Here is a 20,950-nt window from a genome sequence, read left to right on the forward strand (position 1 = left end):
GGTTTGTTGCGTGTTGAACTTACTTGATAAACTGATTTTGTAGTATCTTCAATCCAAAGTGATTGTTCATCAGTTAAAACATAGTTTGAACTAGGGAACAAAGCAATGAAAGCATGCTTGAGTTACAGCAATGCATATCCAATTTTAAGCTTTAAAAAACACAAGGCATGTTTAACATGTAACTATAGTGTGGATAGTGTCAAAAATTACCAAGATAAGAATAGTCACAAATGAGAGGATTATAAGAGAAAATTCTTGCACTTCTTCCTTAAGAGGGTTGGTACTAAAGACATAAAAACATATGCAGGGAATAAAACATTCAGTTAATCAATCGGATTCACTATGAACAGAGCAATAAATGTTTCCTAAAATAAGCTGAGTGTGAAACGAAAACCTCTGATTTGATATTAAGATATTTGTATACGTGATGCACATTCAGTATGGCATGCTGCATTCCTTTAAGGTTCATTCAAAATACAACGAATAAAAACACCCAAACTCTAGAAAAGGCAACAGGCAAACCCAAATTGTTAATAGCCGCCACTAACTGAACTCTCATAATGCACTAGGTGATTTAAAGACATCCAATAAATATTGATGGCTAGGATCTGAACACTTTACATACATTATTTACTGAATTCTTGGAACAAGTACATGTACATATTAAACACAGACTACAGTGGCTCAATGATTTGCCCAAGGCCATAAAGCTTTAATTCAAACCTACGTCTCACTCCCAAGTCCCTGATCTTCCTACAATGCTATACCAAACCTTGAAAATAGATAGAAGGAGGCCGGGCGCGGTGGCTCAAGCCTGTAATCCCAGCACTTTGGGAGGCCGAGACAGGTGGATCACGAGGTCAGGAGATTGAGACCATCCTGGCTAACACGGTGAAACCCCGTCTCTACTAAAAATACAAAAAAACTAGCCGGGCGAGGTGGCGGGCGCCTGTAGTCCCAGCTACTCCGGAGGCTGAGGCAGGAGAATGGCGGAAACCCGGGAGGCGGAGCTTGCAGTGAGCTGAGATCTGGCCACTGCACTCCAGCCTGGGCGGCAGAGCAAGACTCCATCTCAAAAAAAAAAAAAAGAAAATAGATAGAAGGATAAGAAATTACATTTTTTTAGTGTTTACCACGTGCTACTACCTTAAAATGACAAGTCTGAAAGAGCTGCACTGCAGCCAGCATATGACGAGCCTGGGATTCAAACCCAGCAGGTAGTAAAGTCATTATACAACCAATACTGCATTGCTCAGTGTCCTTAACACAAATACCGTTAAGTAGCGGTGGGCTCCACCTTCAGTTATGGACAGGACAGGAGGAAATGGATGGAGGGATTTAGATAGACAGTAGAGAGCCTAATAAGGTTTTGTGAAACCCCAAAGAAATGAACTCCTTTTTGCTTAAATATTTTCTTTGCATCTTTTAGCTTGAATGTCCTACACAGCTCCACACCTTGTGAGATATGTATTACTGGCTTAGTCTACAAATCTGCTTTGGAGGACGTCTGAGGGAGGTGAGAAGGGAATGATGAAAGTTTGGAGCAGAGACCTCCACCTGCCAATAAAGACGACAACTCCTGGTAAGCCCTGGAGTTGGGGCAGGAAAAACTCACACTGACAGATATATTTAACATCTTTTCCTTAATCCTAATATCTAAAAGCCTTCAATATATCAGCTGCAATACATGTGTTTTAGGGATACAACCTTAACATGAAATGGATACAATACAAAAGAAAAATCATAAGCAAGTCCTTTTTTTTCTTGGCTACTGTTTACAAATTATTTACTACCCATATTATCTTACCTTTTGAATTTGACCTGCCCCTTGAGATATTGGAATAAAATGAGATACTGCAACAGGATGTGTCGACGAAAGTTACTGTCACTCAGTTGTAAATCCATCAGCTACTCAAGAAACAAGCAAACACATACGAAAACAACACATTAAAATCAAGTTTTGCCTAAAGGTACAAAATGTGCTACTATAGAAATGGAAGATTCCAATTCAATTTAAAAGACATTTGTTGAGAGTTCACTGCATGTGAGGCATTACCGCACAAGCCCGCAGGCAGTCCAGTCAAGGTTTCACTTAGACGTCTTGACTGTTTTATGCCATGACACATTCATGTTGGTGGATAACAATGCTCTATCTGTGGTCCTGACATGAGGATAACATAAGGCAGAAATATAAAAAAGTAAACTGGGCATGGTGGCACAAGCCTATAGTCCCAGCTACTCAGGAAGCTGAGAAGGAGGATCACGTGAACCCAGGAGTTCGAGATCAGCCTAAGCAACATAGCAAGACTAAATTTAAAAAAAAAAAAAAAGTAAAAAGTAAAACTGAGGTTACTACTTTCCCACACATGAAGAAATACTGGCTAAAGAAGATATGGATAACAGCACAATATCAACGGGTACCACTCATTTTTGCAGCCCTGTAAGTGCCTGCAACAGAGGTATTACTTAAGAAATTAGAGGTGAAAATCATCTCTGATTAGATGGGCTTTGTTTTTTTAGCTTTTAGTGAAAACTGCATCATACTTGTATTATCACAGAATCTGGATTACAAAGGACTTGAAGGTGATTTATGAGGAAGTTCTTCAATGACCCTGCCATCCATCTGTAAGAATAACTTGCGGGTGACAAAGGAAAGTCATTCTGATTATGTGCATGGAGCACTGAAGGAAAGGTGAAGTCTGTAACCACAAACTCATGCTAGTACTGCTTTCAAAAACTACAGTAACAAAGGAAAGCCACGTTCTCCTAAATGAATCACCAGTAAGGCAGCTGGAAGCGTCAGAGATTGGTTTTGGTTCAATGTCCCAAGTTCTGGTGGCTGTGCTTTACATGGTTTGGTACCATTTACTAAGGCCACCTAACACACACAAGCCTCCTTATTCACTAGCAACCCCTTCCGCACCGTGGCTCCAGGTCTTAAAAAAAAAAAAAATTAATGATCAGCTTTCCGGTCAGGTTTCCCTCACTTTTAAGGACTGAACATATTTGATTGTTATTTACATTAACTCTCCCATCCCAAATTGGAAATGTGAATGGCTGGCCATCAGCCTTCCCTTCCTCCAGCCCCTGGGCAACTTGAATGTCTCCACTCAGGCTGTTAGTTCCTTGCCATCAACTCCACGGACAGGCCCACCTCTGCTCCAGCTACCCACTACTGTGGCCACAGCTAGACGTGGGGTCACTCACAGCTTCCCCAGATCTGAAGTCTTTAACTCACAATCCTATCTCACCACCTCTATCCTTCCCAGGTCTCTCACTCAGGTGCTTCCAATATACCTCATATTTGGATCTTACTGAGACTTTAAGGCCCTTGACCCGTCTATTCTCTACCTGTTAGTCCAATCCTATTTTAGTCTAGATAAGGGGTCAGCAAACTTTTTCCTGAAGTGTGAAATAGTAAATATTTTTATTAATAGGTTATGTGGGCTAAGAGGCATAGTATGGATATTATGTAGGTATTTAAACATCTAAAATGTAAGAGAGAGAAAAAAAAAAAACCCAAAACCACCAAAAACAACCAACACGGGTGGTAGGCCAGATTTGGCCTGTAGGCTAGAATCTGCCAACTCCTCGTCTAGACTTCATGGTTAATCTCTTTGGCCATTTTCTTGCCAACTTCCTCAACACACTTGTCCCATATTTTTTCCGTCACATCTAGTGAGCAAACAGCAACCTTGAATAAACCAACTGTCACCTTCTCTATACCAACTCTCAGGCTTCCAATCTCAGCTCAAAGTGAGGCACCTGAGTGAGTATACCAAATTACACAGCTATGCACCACTGTATGTGGTCTCCACCTTAAACATCTGTTTTTAGTCAGCAATCTCTCTTTATTCTTCAAGGTCATTCTCTCTCCTATTCTTCACAGTAATGATTTCAAACCCTCTCCACTTAGCAAAAATACTACTTTACCACCCCTCTTGACTTTCAGTAGATAACTACTTTTGCCTTCAATGAGGAGAAAAATTCATTAAATTGGAAAGCATTTCTTTTCTTGGCCCCAAAATGACAAGTCAGCTGCACCCACACCTTTGTTTACCTCCTTTCCTTCTGTCACAACTCCTTCATGACTAAAAGTATTCCATCTGGATTACCTTCCATCTGGAATCCCAATATCCCTAATAACTGACTTCCATCAACTAACTGCCCTGCTTCTTTCCAAGCTCCTTTCCATAAGCATTACATAACCTCCCTCAAAGATCTCCCACATTCTCACCTCACCCTTTAATAGCAAAGCTTCTTAAAATAACTGACTACAGGCACTGTTGCCAATCAGCCCCTCAACCTGCTATCATCTGACCGCCTCATTCACTAATCCATTGAAAGTGTTTTTGTCGGTTGGGCGTGGGGGCTCATGCCTGTAACCCCAGCACTTTGGGAGGCTGAGGCGGGCGGATCACGAGGTCAGAAGTTCAAGACCAGCCTGGCCAACATGGTGAAACCCGTCTCTATGTTAAAAAAAAAAAAAAAAAAAAAAAAAGTTGGGCGTGGTGGTACACACCCTGTAATTCCAGCTACTCCGGAGGCTGAGGCAGGAGAATAGCTTAAACCTGAGAGGCGGAGGTTGCAGTGAGCCGAGACCATGCCACTGCACTCCAGCCTGGGCAACAGAGCAAAACTTGGTCTCGGGGCAGAAGTGTTTTGTCAAGAACCCCAATGACTTATTTGTTGTTAAATCCTGTGAACACTCTTTATTGTCCTCATCCTACTTGATACGCTTGGCTTCCCATGAGTGCCCTGCTTTTCTAGTTTTTCTCTAAACTCACGGGTTACTCTTCAGTCTTCTCCTCTTATCCCTTCATTTTCCCTTAAACATGGGTTTTCTTCAGGATTTGATTCAATATTTTCTTCTCTTCTCAATCTACACTCTCCCCTCTAGCTCATTTCATATACTCTACAGTTTGAATTACCATTTATAAACTGATAACTCCTACAACTATACTCTCAACCTAGATCTTGTTCCTAATCTCCAGATTTGTATACTCAACAACCTATTATACATCTCTACTTGAATGTTCAACTGACACTTGATCGGATTTCACAAAGTAAAACATCAATTGTCTCCACAAAAGCTGTTCTCCAGTGTTGACTAATTCAATGAGAGGCTCCAACATCCACCCATTTGACCAAGCAACTCTAGGAAGGCTTCCTGGAGAAAGCAGCATCTAAACTCTCAACAAGGAACAAACCTAAAGATGGAGAGTGGGGGTTGGGGGACGGGGGAGAAAAGGGGGGACCCAAATAAGAGACTGGTCTATTTGAAGGACCAAAGTACAGAGTTCAATACATCTGGAGTAGAGATGTGAACCCCTGGCTTAAAGAGATGAACCAAAGTGGCTAGGTGATGCTTACTAGCTGTTCATTTTATTTTTTTATGTTGAAAGATTTTTCTTGATAAAACAATGGATTGAAAATAGGAGTCAGCCGGGTGCGGTGGCTCAAGCCTGTAATCCCAGCACTTTGGGAGGCCGAGACGGGTGGATCACGAGGTCAGGAGATCGAGACCATCCTGGCTAACATGGTGAAACCCCGTCTCTGCTAAAAAATACAAAAAACTAGCCGGGCTCGGTGGCGGGCGTCTGTAGTCCCAGCTACTCGGGAGGCTGAGGCAGGAGTGTGGCGTGAACCCGGGAGGCGGAGCTTGCAGTGAGCTGAGATCCGGCCACTGCACTCCAGCCTGGGTGACAGAGCAAGACTCTGTCTCAAAAAAAAAGAAAATAGGAGTCAACAAACCACTGAATCAGGGGTGGAAAGGTCTAATGAGATTCAAGCTAACTGCTTCACATTATACTTAAGGAAACTAGGTCCAGAAAAGTTAGAACTACCTAGGCAAGGTCACATAGTTAGTTAGTGACAGAGCTGACAGTGAAACTAATGCACTCAACTGTACCCTTTCTTTCATAATATATACTATCTAGTTCCATTTTTCTTTGGTTATTTAAAAAATTATACCATTTACACTATGTCATGGGTCAAACATTTCATTATTATTACTTTTAGAAACAGGGTCTCACTCTGTTTCTCAGGCTGGAGTGCAATGGCACCATCACAGCTCACTGCAGCCTTGAACTCGGGGGCTCAAGCAATTCTCTCACCTCAGCCTCCTGAGTAGCTAGGACAACAGGCGTATGCCACAATGCCCAGCTAATTTTTTTCTTTTAAATTTTTTATAGAGACAGAGTCACACTTTGTTGCCCAGGCTGTTTTGAACTTCTGGCTTCAAGCAATCCTTCAGCCTCAGCTTTACAAAGTGCTGGGATTATGGGTGTAGGCCATCATGCCTGGCCCAAATGTTTCTTTGTAAATGTCTGTGTATCTTGAGCAAAGGGCTTTTATTATCCTTAGCTGTATGTATGGATGGGTGTATTTAGTACAGAAGGGTCTTGCTATGTTGCCCAGGCTGAACTTGAACTCCTGGGCCCAAGTGATCCTCCCACCCTGGTCTCCTAAATAGCTGGAACTACAGGCATACATCACTGGACAAGTCTACTGTCCTTAGTTGTTATGGCACATCTTAGCTCAGGCCTCAGTTTTCCCAATATTCTAAACCTAAAAAGCCTCATGCTTTTCATTTTAGTCATCCTTACATGCCTTTCTGTCAACCAATTTTACATATAAATAATATTCCTGAGTAAAATTAAAGTGTATGAAATCTTCCATTTCTATCAATTTAACACATAATACTTTAAAAATGTATGCTAGAAAACAAAATATTCAGAACATTCTCATTAAAATCTTACCAATTGTCATAACACATCAGGTGAGATCAAATTATCCAATTTTTAAATTATGAAATATTTTAAATGTTCAAAAAGGTACAGTTAAATAATACAATGTTCATGTACCCACTACCCAATCACATATAAAATCCTAACATTTTTACTTGTTACACATCTGTTAAAGAAACAGAATATCATAGACACTGTTGAAGCTCCCTCTATAACCTCCCTACTCCTATTTCCCTCCCTCCCTCTACTATGGTAACCACAACCATGTATTTCACGGTTAGGATTTTTATACACATTTTATATTACTACATATGTAAACATCTATAAATAATATATGGATGTACTTTGCATTGTTTCAAACTCTATACAACATGTGCTATTGTGCAATTTGCTATTTTCACACAACACTATGTTTGAAATTTACCCATCTTTATACATGTTGCTCTAGTTCAGGGATTGGCAAATCTTTTAAGGACTAGCCAGAAACTATTTTAGGCTTTATGGACTATATATCTGTCACAACTATTTATCTCTGCTGTTACAGAGCAAAAGCAGTCAGAGACAATCTAAATGAATGAGGGTGGCTACGTTCCAATAAAAATTATTATTCTTTTTTATTGTTTTCTGAGATAGGGTCTGACTCTGTTACCCAGGTTGGAATGCAGGAGCACGAATATGGCTCACTGCAGCCTTGATCTCCTGGGCTCAAGCGATTCTCCTGCCTCAGCCTCCCCTGTAGCTAGGACTACAGGCATATGCCACCACGGTCAGCTCATTGTAGTATTTTTTTTGTAGAGATGGGGGTATCACTTTGTTGCTCAGGCTGGTCTCAAACTCCTGGTTTCAAGCAATCCTCCTGCCCTGGCCTCCCAAAACGCTAGGATTACAGTCACTGCAACTGGCCCAATAAAAATTATCTACAAAAACAGATGATAGGCCAGATTTGCCAACCCCTGCTATAATTAATCCATTTTCAGTGCTTTATAGAACTATCACATAAAATTATCTTATCACCCAGTCTTCTGCTTGTGAACATTGACACTGTTTCTAAACTTTCATTTACAAATACATCATTTACAAACAATGGTACAGTGAATCTTCTTAGAGATTTCCTTGTGTACATGAGTCCTATGTAGGGGGCCATATTTAGGAACAAATTTTAACTTCACTAGTTTTTACAAAAGTATTCTGCAAAGTGGTTGATTCAATTTATATTTCAACAGTGTATAAAAGTTCTCATTTTCCCACATCTCTGCCAATACTATGATTGTTAGGCTTTTCAATTTTGGCCAGGTTGCTACGTGTGAAATGGTTATCTCATCATTTTATTTGCACTAGAGAGGCTTAGCAACTTTTGTAAGCTCATTCACTCTTCAGTTTTCTAAGGTTTAAATTACTTGTTCTTATCATCTTTTCAGTTTTCCATCTGGTTGTCTTTTATCAATGGAATATTCTGAATACTAATCTTTCCTGGTTATATAGGTGGCAAATAATCTCCTAGTCTGTGCCTTGTCTTTTTACTTTGCCTATGGTATCTTTTACTATTCAAGACTTTTACATCTTAATATTAAATCTTAAATATTAAATTGATATTTTTCCCTCACAATTTGTGCTTTTTGTAGCTCAAGAAATCTCTCCCTACTCCAAATTTACATATTTCACATTTTCTTCTAAATGTTTAAAAGTCTTGCTTTTCTCATTCATACTGTCAATTAACCTGGAATTGACTGTACTGAGGTAATTTTAATTTTTCTGAAAATTAAATTTGAATAAAAATTAAAACTGAATTTTAATTTTTCCATATGGATAATGAACTGTCCAAGCAACATTTATTAAGAATAGGCTGGGCCTGGTGGCTCATGCCTATAACCCCAGCACTTTGGGAGGCTGAGCTGGGCAGATCACCTGAGGCTGGGAGTTTGAGACCAGCCTGACCGACATGGAGAAACCTCATCTCTACCAAAAATATAAAATTACCCAGGCGTGGTGGCACATGCCTGTAATCCCAGTTACTCGGGAGGCTGAGGCAAGAGAATCGCTTAAACCCAGGAGGTAGAGGTTGCTATGAGCTGAGATCATTGCACTCACCTGGGCAACAAGAGCGAAACTATCTCCAAAAAAAAAAAAAAAAAAAAAAAAACACACACACACACACACAAATAATTCATCCTTTCCTCGCTAGTTTATAATGGAATCTTTTTTGCATATTAACCTTTTCTACAATTCAGACTTTCTATTGTTTTAGTTTTCTTCTTCTGTATACTGGTACTAATAATTACCTGTCCTATATTGCTGTATAGGTCTTAGTATCTGACAGGGCAAGTGTTCCTGCTTTCTTCATATTTTTCTTACTCTTGGCTCTCTGTTTTTCCATAGAAACATTAATACTAACTTTTTGAGTTCCCATGAAAAAACCCATTTGGTCTTTATAATAAAACAATTCATATTCCTTTGGGTATAACTTAAATTTAAAAATCCATTTGGATACTGATTCAAAATACGCTAAACCAATAAATCTGGGGAGAAGGGGCACTGGGTCTGTATCTATAAATGTAGTAATGCTGCTCCATTTTTGTAATGTTTCTCTATGAAGACTACGCCTAGGTATTGGAGAGCTTTTTCACTGCTATTCTGAATAACATGTAATTGATTACTAGTTTATAAGAACACTACTGATGTTTCTCTTGCAATCTTGCTGAAGTTTCATTAGTTCTAACAGTTTCTTGGTTCTCTTGGATTTTTCTGTGCAGACAATTACATTGTCTTCAAACGGGGATAGTTTACTCTTTTCTTTCCAATACTTACAATTCTTATTCCTTTTTTTTTCTCTTATTGAAATGGTTAGATCCTCCAGTACGGTGTTGAACAGAAATATGGTTAGTGTCCATCCATGTCTTCTTTTTGGATTTAATGGGAATACTTTTCAAAGTTTCATAATTGTGTATGATGTTTGCAATAGGGTTTTTAAAATCAGTCCTTTTATCACCTCAGAGAACATTCCTTTCTACTTTTTGTATTGAATATTAGATTTTATTGAATTTTCTTGACTTCTGAGATGATCATACAGATCTTAAAAATCTTTAATCTTTTTTTTTTTTTTTTTTCTCAGACATGGTCTTGCTGTGTTGCCCAGGCTGATCTTGAACTCCTGGGCTCAAGCAATCCTCCGGCCTTGGCCTCCCAAAGTGCTGGGATTACAGGCGTAAGCCAATATGCCCAGCCAATCTGTTGTTCATCTGGCATTATATTCATCTTTCTGATGAATCATACTTACATTCCTAGGATAAACCATATGTCTCTATTTTTTAAAAAAATAACTACTTCATTTGTGAGTTTATAAAACATTTCTATAAATAGAAAACATTCTATTTATATGTGAGACGAATATATATACACGTTTTTCCTTGTTCTGTCCTTATTGGGATTTTAAGTTATAATCTTACATAATGAACTGGGGGGCTTCTTTTTCTAACTTCTGAAAATTTTCATTTATGGTAGAAATTATTTATTCTTTGAAGTATTGATAAGATGTGCCTGAAAAACCTCTGGGCCTGATGTCATTGAAAAAGTGTCATTCTGGCTGGTATTTCTTTAATGGTTGTTCATCTATTTAGTTTTCTATTTTTTTTTTTTTTTTGAGAGTCTATTTTGGTCATTAAATTTTTCTAAAGAATTCCCATTAGGCTTCAAAATTTATTTGTAGAAATTGTTCATAATATCCTCTTAATCATTTCAAATATCTCTAATTATGTCAATTTTTACTGTTAATATTGTTTGCTGGTATCTTTTCATTTTCCTTGCACAGGCTCTGGATTTCTAACATTTTCTTTTCAAAGAAACAACCTTCAGTTTTGCTGATATATTTTATAGTTTCTCTTATTTCATTAAGTTGTGCTATTATTATTACTTCCATTTTCTTGAGGTTTATTTTGTACTTTTTCTAACTTCTTGAGTTGAATGCTCAATTTGTCACTCCTTCTTGACATTTTTTCCATTAATGCATATGAAGCTTTAATGGTGCCTTTACATCTCCCTTTATTTGTAACCCACACTTCTGACATATAATTCTTCCTATAATTACAATTTTGATATACATTTATTACAAATTTGGAATTTCCATTATGATTTCTTCCTTAATTCCTGGGAAATGCATTTTTATGTTTTCATATATTTGCCTCTTTTTAAGCTGTCCTTTTTGCAGCTTTAATTTTAGAATTCTAATTTGATGACAGAGAAATGTGGCCAGAGAATGTGTTCTTCATGTATAATCTTTGAAATTTGCTGAGAATTTGTGATCTAGTACATGGTCAAATTTTGTGAATGTTCCAGGTATACACAAAAATAAATATATTGCTTCTATTTATTCTGTACTACATCAAGCTTATTACTGTCATTGTTCAAATTTTCCATATACTTAACTAATCTTTAGTCAACCTGATCCATCAGAAGCAGTTAAAAATATATACTATCATTGTGGGCCAACTTCTCATAACTTTGTAAGTTTTTGCTTAATATATTTTGAGAGTATATTGTGAAATATATATAAGTTCATGACACCTTCTTGGTGGTTCATTCCTTTATTAAGTAGTGTTCCTTGTCCTATTTATACTTTTCCCCTTAAATTCTATTTTATTTGTTATTTATGTAGCTTTCTTTTTGTTGGTATTAGACTGGTATGTTTCTTTCCATCCTAATATTTCAATCAGGAGTTTTGTTTTAAGTATATATCCCTTGTGGATACAAACTGCTCCATCTTCCATTTATTAAATTTTTCTTGTCTTCTTTTCTTTTCCACATAAGTTTTAAGCTCTTGGGTCTGCTTTCTTCCTTCTTAGTGAAAATCATGGAATTACGGAACTTGGATTTGCTAACTAGGAAAGGATAAGATTCTGAGACGCTGGCCGGGCGCGGTGGCTCAAGCCTGTAATCCCAGCACTTTGGGAGGCCGAGACGGGCGGATCACGAGGTCAGGAGATCAAGACCATCCTGGCTAACACAGTGAAACCCCGTCTCTACTAAAAAATACAAAAAAAAACTAGCCGGGCGAGGTGGCGGGCGCCTGTAGTCCCAGCTACTCAGGAGGCTGAGGCAGGAGAATGGCGTGAACCTGGGAGGCGAACCTTGCAGTAAGCTGAGATCGGGCTACTGCACTCCAGCCTGGGAGACAGAGCAAGGCTCCGTCTCAAAAAAAAAAAAAAAAAAAAAAAGATTCTGAGACGCAAACCTCATTAAAAGGAAACTGGTGCCCCCAGAAGACAAATGTACCAATGGCAATTTGGTGCATGGGACACTCAGAGCATCTGTGTAAATGTGAATTTGTTTTGCTCTTAAGCCCCCAGTGAGGAAGAGTACACAAAAGGATCACTATTACTAACCTTGAGTTAGCTCAGAATGTTTTCACTCCTTAAAAGTGCTTTTGTATGACCTCTAGTTGGCCTAATTTAATAATTTTTCCTGTTGACTGAGTGTTAGGCTTTTTTTCTTTTACGTGAAAACCCATATGAATTGTGTGTCAGAGAGTGGGCAATAGGGTAGTCTTTCTGTAGCATGACTGCAGGAGTTGCATATTTCTCGAAAAAGTGCTGAGTCTATGAAAAGAACACAGCTATACAGTTTCTACAGTATATACCTCTGATCAGATTGTGTGTCTTGAGAGATTTCTGGAAAAGTACTAAATCTCTCAGGTACTGGAATTTTTTTTTTTTTTTTTTTTTTTTTGAGACAGAGTCTTGCTCTGTCACCCAGGCTGGCGTGCCGTGGCACAATCGTGGCTCACTACAACCTCTGCCTCCCAGATTCAAGCAATTCTCCTGCCTCAGCCTTCTGAGTAGCTGGGACTATAGGTGCGCACCACCACGCCCACCTAAATTTTGTATTTTTAGTAGAGACGGGGTTTCACTATGTCGTCCAGGCTGATCTCAAACTCCTGGCCTCAAGTGATCCACTCACCTCGACCTCTCAAAGTGCTGGGATTATGGGCATGAGCCACCACACCCGGCTTCACATACTGGATTTCCTTTTTAAATTGCTGAAAGGCACCACTAAGTGCTGACATAATCCTGGACGAGGTGTTAAAATCTGCCCAGACAATTAAGAAATCAAGCCTAAACTCCACATGTTTTGAATATACCCATTTTCTCCCCAGATTAGGAAAAAAAAATACAGGTTCCACAGTTAGTATGTTTACAAATATTTAACTTTAAACTTTAAATTTAAACTTTTTAAACTTTTAAACAATTTAAACTTTTAATTTTCACAAATGTGTCAGATATTAAATTAGGGTCTAGAGGACTAAACTGTAAAATAGTTTTCTACCTGGAATAGTACCTTCCATATAGCTTATTCAATTGAAATAGAAAACATTTGGTTTCTTAGAAAAGAATGTATAAACAATTGTATAAAAACAACTACATTATAAATTTAAATAGCATTCCTTCTTTTTTTTTTTTTTTGAGATGGAGTCTCACTCTGTTGCCCAGGCTGGAGTGCAGTGGTGGGATCTCAGCTCACCACAACCTCCGCCTCCCAGGTTCAATGGATTCCCCTGCCTCAGCCTCTAGGGTAGCTGGGATTACAGGCATGCACCACCATACCTGGCTAATTTTTGTATTTTGTGGAGCTGGGGTTTCACCATGTTGGCCAGGCTGGTCTCAAACTCCTGACCTCAAGTGATTTGCCCACCTTGGCCTCCCAAAGTGCTGGGATTGCAGGCGTGAGCCACTGCACCCAGCTCTACTTTGTAATAATTCTTTTCAAAGTGTCTTTCAAAAAAAAGTTCTTAAAAAAATGAAAAATCTAATTTTAGTTTAAAGACCTCTCAGCGTCCCTGCTGAGTTATAAGATAAAAGGAGATGCCCATTGAAGGCAGGACCTATCAAGTCTCAATCCTTTTTATTTAGTAAAAAAGTAACCTGATGACACAGTCTCAAAAAGTTTTAAGCAACTTTCTGTACTAATACAGCAATGTGTCACTTACCTACAGGGATACAGTCTAAGAAACGTGTCATTAGGCAATTTCCCCTCTATGTGAACATCATAGAGTGTACTTAACAATAGTATTGCCTACTATATACCTAGGTTATATGGCACACCCTATGGCTCCTCGGCTACGAACCTGTAAGAGCATGTTACTGCACTGAATGCTGTAGGCAACTATAACACAATGGTTAAGGATTTGTGTATCTAAACATAGAAAAGGCAAAGTAAAAATACAGTATTATAATCTATAATCTTACAGAACCACTGTTGTACATGGGGTCCACTGCTGACCAATTATATGGTCATTATGTGGTGCCATTATGGGGTGCATGACTGTACTGTGAGGTAGACTTAGAAGGCTATGGTATTCCTCAATAAAATAAATACCAAAGATCTAAACTTCATTTTCCTTAATACTCATAGTTAATGTAAAACAAACTCTTTAATGTTTTACATTAGTACTGTTTGAAAGTTTTCAGTCTAAAAGATGACTTTATGACTTTTCTTTGATTAAACCACAAGGCAGAAAAAAGATACAAATATAGAATTTTAATAAACATAAGATTTTTCTGCCTTTAAAAGGCTAAAATTAAACTTTCTAATATAGGTTATTTTGTTGTTACCTGTATTATTAATACTTAGGATTATTTACACATAAACATGGGTGAACAACTAAATCAAGCTATGATTAAACAGCCAGTGTCTATACGTTGGTTTTCATAAATCTCAGACAATACTGAAAATTATATGAATTTACAGAATATTCTTACGCTATCTGGTAAAGTTTTAATACTCTATAGGATTACAGAGTATTGAAAACATTTCTACAAAAAATTAAAATTCAGACACAGAAAACATAAAAAGTCCCTAACATATGATTCTTTTATTTATTTTATTTTTTTGAGACAGAGTCTCGCTCTGTTGCCCAGGCCGGAGTGCAATGGTGTGATCTCAGCTCACTGCAACCTCTGCCTCCTGGGTTTAAGCGATTCTCCTACCTCAGCCTCCCAAGTAGCTGGGATTATAGGCACCTGCCACCACATCCGGCTAATTTTTTGTATTTTTAGTAGAGACAGAGTTTCGCTATGTTGGCCAGGCGGGTCTCAAACGCCTGACCTTAAGTGATCTGCCTGCCTCGGCCTCCCAAAGTGCTGGGACACAGGCGTGAGCCATTGTGCCTGGCCTGATTCATATGTTTTTAAACCTATGTATCTCTGACCATACCTTAACATGTTTGCTCTTCGTAACACTCAGGATGAAATAAATCGGTTAATGTTTACATATTAAACATGCTTGATAGAACTGTTTTAAAAACTAATTTTAAAGTTTTAAATAATACTGTTATTAAACACTGATCTATTACCACATGCATATAAAAGTATATTGAAAACTAATAAACACTTGTATATAATAGAGGAGGGAGCCTGATTAACTCACAGAAATTTTTTTTTTTCCCTCTGGGTATGAAGTCCATTTATAACCAGGTAATATTTTTTTGCCCTCTATAGAGTCTGTCCAGGAGTCCAAAATTATTGTCCGCATCAGAGAACATTTTTTTTCAAAGGTCTATTAACATTTATAAATATGACTTCGTTATGCTTTTGTGTAATCATGACTATACACTGTGGTAAACATAATAAGAGTTCTCATTTCTAGAGGACCTAAAAATTTGTAATCGTCTTTCTGTTGTAGTCAGTATTAATTTCTATTACTTTGGCTAATAAGAAGGTTGGGCGGCTTCTTACTCTCTCTCTGCTCTTTATCTTATCAAATAACTAGTCTCCTCTGCTAAGCCTTTCGGCCTTTGCCTCTCTTCAAGATTAGGCTCCAAATTCAGAGCCTACTTTGGCAGTACACCACCTGCACCCTAACTGCCTTTAGTCTTTCCTAGAGGGCTGCTACTTGGTAGCATCAATCACTTTACTTTCTTATCTTGCTTGTATAACCATGGCTTGACTCACACACAGAGGTTATTCTAAAAACAACAATGGCCGGGTATACTCTAAGTTTTCTAGTATGCTCAATGATATTTAAAGAGCTGTTCTATTTGTCAGGACCACAGAGTTCAAAAATGTCAAAACAGAGGGTAGTTCCTGCCTTCCGCCCTGAGGACCATTAAAAGTCAATTTTATTTATATTTAAAAATGTCGGCCGGGCGCGGTGGCTCAAGCCTGTAATCCCAGCACTTTGGGAGGCCGAGACGGGCGGATCACGAGGTCAGGAGATCGAGACCCTCCTGGCTAACACGGTGAAACCCCGTCTCTACTAAAAATACAAAAAATTAGCCGGGCGAGGTGGTGGGCGCCTGTGGTCCCAGCCACTCGGGAGGCTGAGGCAGGAGAATGGCGTGAACCCGGGAGGCAGAGGTTGCGGTGAGCTGAGATCCGGCCACTGCACTCTAGCCTGGGCGACAGAGCAAGACTCCGTCTCAAAAAAAAAAAAAAAAAAAAAATGTCAATCATATGAAAAGGTTTTATCTATAGTATTTATCTTTACAGGATGAGTGAAAGCATATGCTAAGACTGACACGACTGTCAGCAAAAGACTTCTAAAGCAGTGATCCCCAACCTTTTTGGCACCAGGGACTGGTTCCATGGAAGACAATTTTTCCACAGATCAGGGGTTATGGGGTAGAGGGAATGGTTTCAGGATGATTCGAGTGCATTACATTTATTGTGCACTTCATTTCTATTATTATTATATTGTACTGTATAATGAAATACATATACAGCTCACCATAATGTAGAATCAGTGGGAGCCCTGAGCTTGCTTTCCTGCAACTAGAAGGTCCCATCTGGTGGTGATGAGAGACAGTGACAGATCATCGGGCATCAGATTCTCATAAGGAGCACACAACCTAGATCCCCCATGATCAGTTTACAACAGGGTTCATGTTACTATGAGAACCTAATGCTCCTGCTCATCTGATAGGAAGCGGAGCTCAGGTGGTAATGTAAGTGATGGAGAGCAGCTGTACATACAGATGAAGCTTCGCTTGCTTGCCCACCACTCACCGGTGGCCTACTGTGCAGCCCTGTTCCAGAGCTATCTAAAAGCCTCCCATACCAAAAACAACTAACGAGATTAAAAAAAAATTGTAGGATAGCGGTTAGCCTGCCCACTTGTTAACAGGAAGGTCTTGCTTCTGCCTTCATTTGCTCCTAACTAAGCCATAGTATATCTTATAAGAGACCTATCTTAGCCTCTACTACATAAAGATTCAACCTATCAAATGGACATAAAAACTACAAAACATTTAAGGCAGAATGACTGTATGGATAGTTTCTTACTGCCAGGAACTTTTTTTAAAAAAATGACCGAAAGTCCTAACTAGAGACCTCTTCACGCAATGCAGAGACCAAGCAAAATTGTGAATTTTCTTTTCTCCATAAAAAAGAATGGCCTAATGACCCCCCTAGGGTCAACAGTACATGACTGGGGGTAACCTCACTCTGGTAACTGCTAGCCACTGAGTATTCCATCTGATCATTCTGGTCATTGAGTCTCAGATGGAAAGCGAGAAGCATATTATTCTAAAGGACTGGGTAACCCTAAAGCCTGTATCTAGTTAGTGTTGTTATACTCTTTTCTGTGAGAACTTAAGAGATCCAAAAATGTATTCCTTTAACCATCATGGTAATACTCATGGTACTTAAATGTTTTGAAATGTTGTTCTGCTTTTACATGCTACATAATACGGAGAGAGGAATCCCTATAATACCAGTGCCTTTTATGTGGTATAAGTTGAACAATTAGAAGTAAAATCCTCCCTTAAAATTTCTAAGTATGACCTTGAACTAACCTTAAAGAACAGATACTTTTCCACTCCATTAAAAATTAAACAACCCAGGTATCTCAGCACTACATTTAGCAAGTGGTATCCCTGGATTATTTTGCTCTGCTAACAAGGGAACTATACTGTTGGGCATTAGTATTTACAATCACACTCCAAGTTGCACAAAAATGTGGCACTTTGTTTCCAGGGGAAACTTCTGTCTTTAAGAAGGAAGATACGATAATTTACAAAGACACTCATTTTATTTGTAGAACCTCCGCCTACCTGTAGTTGCCACATGACTGGCCTATCTCCAACTATCAAGTTTATATCATCTGGCTGGGCGTAGTGGCTCACACCTGTAATCCCTGCACTTTGGAAGGCTGAGGCAGACAGATCACCTGGCAGGCAGATCAGCCTTTGCACGCTGGAAGGCTTCTTTCAGTGCAGCAGTAAAGCTTACAAAATGTTGCATATTTTTCATGATATAGGTAATGCATTACAAGTATTTTCACTTGTATATTAAGTAGTAAACACTAAAAATACACCAAAAAATATGAAGAATGTACAAGGAGGACTGTAAATTTAAGATAAAGTTGTTGCTCAAGGGGCAACAAAGGGAAATGAAGATGCAAAACATTACATGTCTCACATTCTCTCTGGTACTATTTTGTGCCTTTTTCTTATTCCTAAGGTAAGTTTTAAGCTTCTCAAAGCTGCTTTTACCTTCCTCGTGGTATTAATTAATGAAATTTCAGAGCTTAATCCTGAAAGTTCATGTTCTAACTGCTGGTGAAAGCAAGTTTACAAAGATTCATAAAAGGAGAGATACTATTAGAAAGCCAAGTGTGATAAAGTGAATGGAGAATGATATAAAAGCATCAATCCCATATTCCAATGTGGAGATTTCTCTGAAAATGTTTAATCCTGCTGTTTTTCATTATTAAAATGTCTTTAGAAATGCTATTTGTTCGGGAGGCAGAGGCAGGAGAATCACTTGAACCCAGGTGGCAGAGGTTACAGTGAGCCAAGACCGCGCCATTGCACTCCAGCCTGGGCGACAGAGCGAAACTCCGTCTCAAAAAAAAAAAATTCCATTAAGACATCCAGATTTTTGAAATAGCTGTCATGTCCTGAGAAATGTGGACCTCTAAGTCTTATTATATAAGTCTTACTGGTCGTTTTATTTTGTAACTTTTTTGCCCTGATAATATTAAACTGACACCTCTGCATTCTAAAAAGTAGATAACCTTGGGAAGTTTCTCTGTTAAGCAAGAAAAGCTTTGGAATTTTCCTCTCCTCTTCCACATAAGGTAGAATAAAACTTTTTAATTCTTTAGTCAACCAAAAGGTTTCTATATTTGTTTCATTTAAATTAACAAATATAGCTGGAGTTTTAAAAATCCAATCTGATAAAGTCTTATTAGGTAAATTAAATCAGTTTATACTTGTTATTACTGACATATTTCTCCCCTCCTTTCTCTTCCTTTTTCCTTCCCTTTCTGCCATTTGTCAGATTTATAAAGTAGTCTAGGTTCCTCCCTGCCTCCCTTTGATCTCTGCTCTTTGAGAGCAACAAGTTGGTTTTCTTTTGGTGCTTACCCTTTTAATATACATGAAAAGGAATATTCAGTATTCCTTTCCCACGCCTGAAGATTATAAGGACTGCCATAATTTTAAATTACTCACTAAACATCTCTGCTTTCCCCTTCCATATTATTACTGTCATCTAGTTAAGTTCCACGTTAATAAAACTTTTTAATTAAAAAAATTTTAAATCATTCATGACTTTTTTGTGTTTATAGTCAATAGTAAATTTACTGTCATATTTTTCAATTTTTGTGCTCACCGTTGCCTTCTGTATCCCACTCCATTCTTATGGGTTCAACTTCCTTCCTCCTGAAGAACATCCTTGAGTAGTTTTTTTCAAAATGAGAGTCACTGAGTGGTAAGTTATCCTGGTCTTTCAACAAAAATGTCTTTCTTTCATCGACAGTCTTGGGTGTATTTAACTTGGTATAAAATTCTAGATTCAATGTCATTTTTCTTTCAGCACTTTAATATTTCTCTACTGTCTTCTGGTATTAAGGTTGATATCTGTTAGAAATCTGCTAACAGTCAAACCGCTGTGCCTTCCCAGTATATCTGTATTTCTTATCCCTTAGTGGCTTTTAGGTTTTCTCTGAATGCCCACAGTTATGGCATGAGGTACTGAAGCGTAGATTTATCTTTCTTTATCCTGCTTGGCAGTTGTGGCATACTTTTAAGCTGAGGATTTGAGATTTCCTTCAATTCTTTGCAATCTAGTTTCTCTACCATTCCCTCCATTTTCTTCTTTGGAAATCCTGCTAGACAGATGTTGGAAATTCCCAATCTATTCATCATGGCTTTTAACTGCTCCTTCACTTAAAAAAGAAAAAAAAAAAAAAACACAACTGTGCTGCTTGCTGGATGAAGTTCTCATCACCTTCTTCAGTTCACTAGGTCTTTGTTCATCTAAGTCCACTGTATAGTTTAATTCTGTGTGCTGAGTTTTGGTTTCAATGATTATATTTTTCATTTCCAAGACTCCCGATTAGTTGTACTGACTGTCCTACTTCATTTCAGCCTGCTTCTGTTTCATGATTTTTTGTTCCTTTTCAATGGATTAAGTTATCTCATCAATTATCTTTTTGAGTATCCAAAACATATATGAAGTCTTGGTCAGGCTATATATTTCATCTGGAATAAATATATGTCTATCCCAATAGTTGATTTTGCTGGTGATCCTTCTTAGCATTAGATTTATAGATTTTGGAATTTTAATTTATCAGAGTTTTGAACCGGAGCCTTTTCTTTTGGGATGTTTGTTTACTTCCTTTCCCCTCCCTCTCTGTGTACATCCTTCCCTTTCTAGCAGTTTTGCATCTGCTTCTACCAGGGTCCCTGAGTCCAAAAGTCTAGAAGTCTTATGATGACTTCTTAGAGCAGCTGTTTCATAAGTATACTTAGCATATCACATATCTGGTCACTGAACAAGCAGATGGACACAAAGCTGTCTTTGTTATCCCTAGGCTCACAACCTCCTATAAAACCATAGCCCTTGGCAGAAGACTGGCAATATTTTTTCTTAGTTTCTTTCCAAAAGTGGATAAAAGTTCCACCCTAGTCCTTGGCTTCAAGAAGCGAAACTGGCTCTGGCCCCTTGTCTCACATGGTGCACATGTAGTCTCTGTTACTTGTAGCCAAACTCCTGGATAGCACCACCTGCCTTGGATAGAGAGTCCAGCAGGCCCAGGCTGCAGTTTTGCTCACTACTTGGCATTTCTGGTCCATGAAGATATTTATCTTGTTTGTGGAAGCCCAGCTTTGTCTCTTTTGTTTTCTCGTTTATATTTTACCCGTCATTGCTATGTGTTTGGAGCAAAGGGAGTGAGTCGAAACATAAACTCAATGTGCCATCTTGACT

General features: G+C 38.4%; 1 protein-coding gene across 5 annotated transcripts in view; it reads right to left on the bottom strand.

The window, feature by feature from the left end:
• Positions 1–20,950, bottom strand: part of THOC1 (THO complex 1) — a 54,586-nt gene that overhangs the window by 11,580 nt on the left and 22,056 nt on the right. For all 5 annotated transcript variants that reach the window (XM_023228543.1, XM_023228541.1, XM_023228542.1 and 2 more), the window contains 2 exons: positions 1,808–1,908; positions 24–90 (listed from right to left, as the gene is read on the bottom strand). In XM_023228543.1, coding sequence (XP_023084311.1) covers positions 24–90; positions 1,808–1,908 — 168 coding nt within the window. The remainder of the gene's footprint in view (positions 1–23; positions 91–1,807; positions 1,909–20,950) is intronic.

This window comes from Piliocolobus tephrosceles, chromosome 18 (genome assembly GCF_002776525.5).
Source record: "Piliocolobus tephrosceles isolate RC106 chromosome 18, ASM277652v3, whole genome shotgun sequence".
In the NCBI taxonomy this organism is placed as follows: Eukaryota; Metazoa; Chordata; class Mammalia; order Primates; family Cercopithecidae; genus Piliocolobus; species Piliocolobus tephrosceles.